The sequence below is a fragment of the Orycteropus afer genome, unplaced genomic scaffold, assembly GCF_000298275.1.
Source record: "Orycteropus afer afer isolate SDZICR_OR568_19922 unplaced genomic scaffold, OryAfe1.0 scaffold00083, whole genome shotgun sequence".
NCBI classification, from domain to species: domain Eukaryota; kingdom Metazoa; phylum Chordata; class Mammalia; order Tubulidentata; family Orycteropodidae; genus Orycteropus; species Orycteropus afer.
The window spans coordinates 481,365-486,402 of NW_006921670.1; the positions used below are offsets into that span (position 1 = coordinate 481,365).

The 5,038-nt window shown below is 42.9% G+C and overlaps 1 protein-coding gene across 1 annotated transcript in view; it reads right to left on the reverse strand.

Moving 5' to 3' along the window:
• Nucleotides 1–510: 510 nt before the first annotated feature.
• The window catches only part of TEX33 (testis expressed 33), a 26,811-nt gene continuing 22,283 nt past the window's right edge, over nt 511–5,038 (reverse strand). The window contains exons 4-5 of the mRNA XM_007941742.1: nt 812–922; nt 511–608 (exon numbers count right to left, since the gene is read on the reverse strand). Of these exons, the coding sequence (XP_007939933.1) occupies nt 511–608; nt 812–922 (209 nt within the window). The remainder of the gene's footprint in view (nt 609–811; nt 923–5,038) is intronic.

The window sequence follows — 5,038 nt, forward strand, 5'->3', positions numbered from 1 at the left end:
AAAAAAAAAAAAAAAAAAAACTCACTACCGTGAAGTAGATTCTGACTCATAGTGACCCCCTTTGTGTTTGTGAGATGGTACGTCTTTATGGAAGTAGATTGCTCAGTCTTCCTTCCGCAGAGTGGCTGGTGGTCTTGAACTGCCAATCTTCTGGTTAGCATTCAAATGCCTTAGGCACAAAGCCACCAGAGTTAGAAGGGCCATATTAAGTAATTCATTGTACTGTGAGCATCTACCATAGGGCCTCTCTACACTGGGCATGAGGAAGAAAGCAGGCACGCTGGCTTGAGACAGAGTCCTACTCAGCTCTCACACCTTTCCTGAAATAAGGAGAGAAGATACAAGTGTGGGGGGGTTCTAGAGAAGTACCTCCCATTGGTCTTCCCAGCACCACATGCTGTCCACCACCCCAATGTGTGCAGACAGCCCCAAGCAGAGAAGGATTCAGATTTGTGCTTCTCTTTATTGTTAGCACTTTCTCTGAGCAGAGGATACCCTTTTGTGCTGTATTTAGTTCTTAGAGGCCCTGGCTTTGCTCTTTTCTCCAAACTTCTCATCCAGTGCTTTCTGCAAGTTCATGTTCATAGCATTTTTCTGGTGCCACCGTCCTGCAGAGAATAGGGAAAGAGCTGTCACAGATCACCCAGAGGGCCTCTGGGGGGCCCAGGCCCCAGCAGTGACCCACACCCCTTCCAGAGCCTCCCCCAAGGCTCCATCTCCTGCCCTGGATTCCTTCCTGGACCTTGAGACCTACACACCTTGCCCAAGGAGGGCAGTGCTCACCTCCCATCACTGCCAGCTCCCCACCTACCCAGATCATCCGTCTTCCTGCCATGCCAGTGTTCGATGTCCCGCACTGACTTCTCAATCACCTCTGGGGTGTAGGAGGCCTTCATGAGGCTCTTCGTCTCCTGGGGGGCCCCTGCAGAACCCCACAAAGAAATCCCCAGATGCCCCAACTCAACAGAGGTCCGGTACTCCATGGTTTATACTTGGTTGTCAGTTTCCCCTATGGATGGAGGATCATGGATAAGTAGAGGGGTGGGGGCATGGTTTCAGAGTAAGGCAGATCTGGCTGCAAACCTCCACTGTGTCTGCTATGGGCAGTTAACCTCTCTGAACCTCAATTTCTTTATCTGTACAAAGGAATACAATTTTCCTGCAAGGTTGGGAAGATTAAATTACTGGACATTCGTTAGAGTAGCTGGTACATGGCAATTAATTAATACACATCTTTTCAGAAAGTGATCTCTATATGCAGAATTAAAACACACTCAAGTACTTAAATAACCAGACCAAGACTTGGCAGGAACACCAGGATTTAAATGACCAAATACAGAACATAAAATGTGCATATTTAATGCTTAAAGTTATTAAGGAGAAAATTACATATGAACAAGGAATAGAAAAGAATCTAGAAAGAACAAGAGATTGATAAATGAAGTAAATGGAACATTTAGAAATGAAGCCAATAATAATTACAAGTTAAGCTCAATGAATGATGAAATGCCTGGGATTTGCTTCAAAATAATCTATGGGGAGGATGGAGGGTTGGGTGGGATATAGGTGAAACAAGATGGACTGTGTAAGGCATTTGCTGCTAACCAGAAGGTTGGCGGTTCAAACCTACCAGCAGCTCTGTGGGAGGAAGATAAGGCAATCTACTTCTGTAATGATTACAGCTTGGAAATCCAATGGGGGTCGCGATGAGTAGCAATCGACCCGATGGCCGTGGGTTTGGCTTTTTGTTTTATGCCGTTAGGTGTTACCGCTGGGTGATGTGTACAACATCTGTTCATTCAACTATTTGCTCTCCTTGTCTGTGAGTTTGAAAATTACCATCATAAAAGCTTAAAAAGTGATTCAACCAATATGTAAAAATAGCAGGCCAGTTACAGCTGAGAGAAAGATGTGTTGAAAGTAATTAAGTAGAATGCAGCAAAGAAAAAATGATGTGGAAAATATGATCGAGATGTGAAGATGAAGGCTAAATGAGAGGACCTAGAGTATATCTAAGGAGTTCCCGGGTAGCACAAACAGTTAAGTGCTCTGCTACTAACTGAAAGGTTGATGGCTCCAGTTCACTCGAGGTGCCTAGGAAGAAAGACCTGACAATCTACTTCCGAAAGATCACAGCCACTGAAAACTCCTGGGGAGCTGCACCCTACCCTGACACACATGGGGTCACCATGAGTCGGAATCCACTTGACAGCAGACGGCACACGTGCCTAATAGCAGTTCCTAAGGGAAGAGACTGCCTCGGAAACCCAAGCAAGGGTCGCTATGAGTCAGGTCCCACTCGACGGCACATAACAACAACAACAAGGGAAGAGACCGGAGTGGGGGAGAGGCAATATTTGAAAAGACAATGGCTGAAATTTTCCAAAATTGATGAAAATGTGAATCTTCAAACTCAAGAATCATAATTAACTCTAATCTGAAAAGTAAAAAAAAAAAAGTCCTTACCCAGGCTCATCCAAGTAAAATATCAAAGACCAGACATCCTAAAAGCAGCCATAGAGGAACATACGTTCCTTACAAAGAGTAACAGCTTGACTTTAACTGTCGGAGCCAGAAGAAAGTAGATTAATATCATCAAAACACGGACAGAAAACAATAGGCTACCTAGAACTGTTCCCAGGAGAATCCTCCTCCAAGAACAAGGACAAAATAAAGAATTCTCTGACAAGCTGTGCCTAGAGTTTACCAACAACCTCACTTTAAAAAAAAAACAATAATAATACCTCAGAAAGAAAAAACTGATCCCACGATGAAGTTCTGAGATAGAAGAAGGAACAGTATGTGAAGATAATAGAAATCATGAGTAAATAATTGCAATGTCTAATTCATGAGGAAAAATGATGATGATCGTAGTGAACCATTGTTTAAGATTCACCCTGTGCAAAGCACAGTTATACAAGGAGTTCTGGTGTCACAGTGGTTAAGTACTGTGTTGCTAACCGAAAGGTCAGCAGTTCAAACCCCCTAGCCACACTGCAGGAGAAAGCTGTGGCAGTCTGCTTCCATTAAGATTATATTGGAACCTCTATGAACAGTTCTTTTCTGTCCTGTAGGCTTCCTATGAGTTGGAATCAACTCACTGGCAATGAGTTTGGGTTCATTTGTGTTTTTAAACACAGTTCTGAAAGCTTTATATAAATTTACTCACTGACTCTTCTTGACAACTCCAAGAAGTGGGTATGATTGTTATCCCCATTTTACTGTTGCAGACAAGAAGCACAGAGAGGTTAAGGAACTTGTCTAAAGTCACAAAGAAACTGAAATCATTCCAGGCCGTGTTCTCTAACGACGATGCCATCAAACTGTGAATCAATTTTTAAGAGCAATCTTTTTTTAAAAAAAAATGCATTTTATTAAAATATAATTTATGTACAGGGATATATACAAAGCTAAAGTGACATGACTCACTCACTGCTATTGAGTCAAATCCAACTCATAGCAACGCCTCCTTGGGTTTCCAAGGCAGTATCACTACGGAAGTAGATTGCCCAACCTTCCTTCTGAGGAGTGGCTGGTGGGTTTGAACCTCCAGCCTCTGGTTAGCAGTCAAATGCCTTAGGCATTACTTTTTTTTTTTTTTTTTTGGCAGTGTTCCCTCCCCTCCCCTCCCCCTACCCCTGGTAACCAATAAAAAATGTTTCCTTCCATATATAAACCTTTTCTTGACTTTTTACAATAATGAACTAATACTATATTTGTCCTTCTGTGATTTACTTATTTCACTCAGCATAATATCCTCCACGCTTTTGAGTTGTGGTACTGGCAAAGAATGCTGAAAGTACCTCGGACTGCTAAAAGAACTAACAGATCTGTCCTGGAGGAAGTGCAGACGAGATGCTCCTTGGAAGCGAGAATGACTAGACTTCGTCTCACTTATTTTGGTCATGTTGTCAGAAGGGACCATTCCCTGGAGAAGGATGTCGTGCTTGGTAGGGTGGAGGGTCAACGAAAGAGGGGGAGGCCTTCAATGAGATGGATTGACACGGTGGCTGTGATGATGGGCTCCAGTATAGCAGGGATCGTGGAGCTGGCTTGGGATTGGGCAGTGTTTCGTTCTGCTGTGCATAGGGTCGCTATGAGTCGGAAATGACTCAACGGCACCTAACAACAACAATATCCTCCAAGTTCATCCCTGTTATGCAGTTTTACAGATTCTACATTATTCTTTACTGTTGCATAGTATTCCATTGTGTGTATGTACCATAGTTTTGGTTATCCATTCTTCTGTTGATGGGCACATAGTTTGTTTCCATCTTTTTGCTATTGTAAATAGTGCTGTGATGAACGTGGGTGTGCATATATCTGTTCTTGTCATGATTCTCACTTCTTTAGGATATATACCTAGTAATGGAATAGCTGGATCAAATGCTATTTCTAATTTCAGCTCTTTAAGGAATCACCATACTATTTTCCACAGTGGTTGTATCATTTTACAGTCCCACCAGCTGTGTATGAGAGTCCCAATCTCTCCACATCCTAACCAGCATTTGTTATTTTCTGTCTTGTGAACTTTGCCATTAGTGCTGGGGTGTGATTGTGTCTCATTGCCATTTCAATTTGCATCTCTCTGATGGCCAGTGATCGTGAGCATTTCTTCATGTATTTGCTGGCCTTCTGAATATCCTCTTTGGTTAAGCGTCTATTCATGTCCTCTGGCTATTTCTTTTCTTTCTTTCTTTTTTTTTCTTATTGTGATTTCGGTGAAAGTTTACAGAGCAAATTCACTTTCCATACAGCAGTTCACACACACACATTGTCTGACATTAACTACAATTTACCCCAATGCAACAGCTCCCCTCCCACTTCCTCCTGATAGTTGTCACTTCCATGTGTCCATCCCTCCATGCACTCCTGCCCCCTGAACTGTCTCCCTGTGAATAAACAGCCCTTCTTTCTCCCATGATTGTTCTCTCCAAGGAGTGTATCTACCTCATGTAAATGTTCAACCCATATGTCTGTCTTCTGTTTGGCTGGAAGCCACAGGTGTAGGTTCAATTTCAGACCCGAAGGGCAGCTA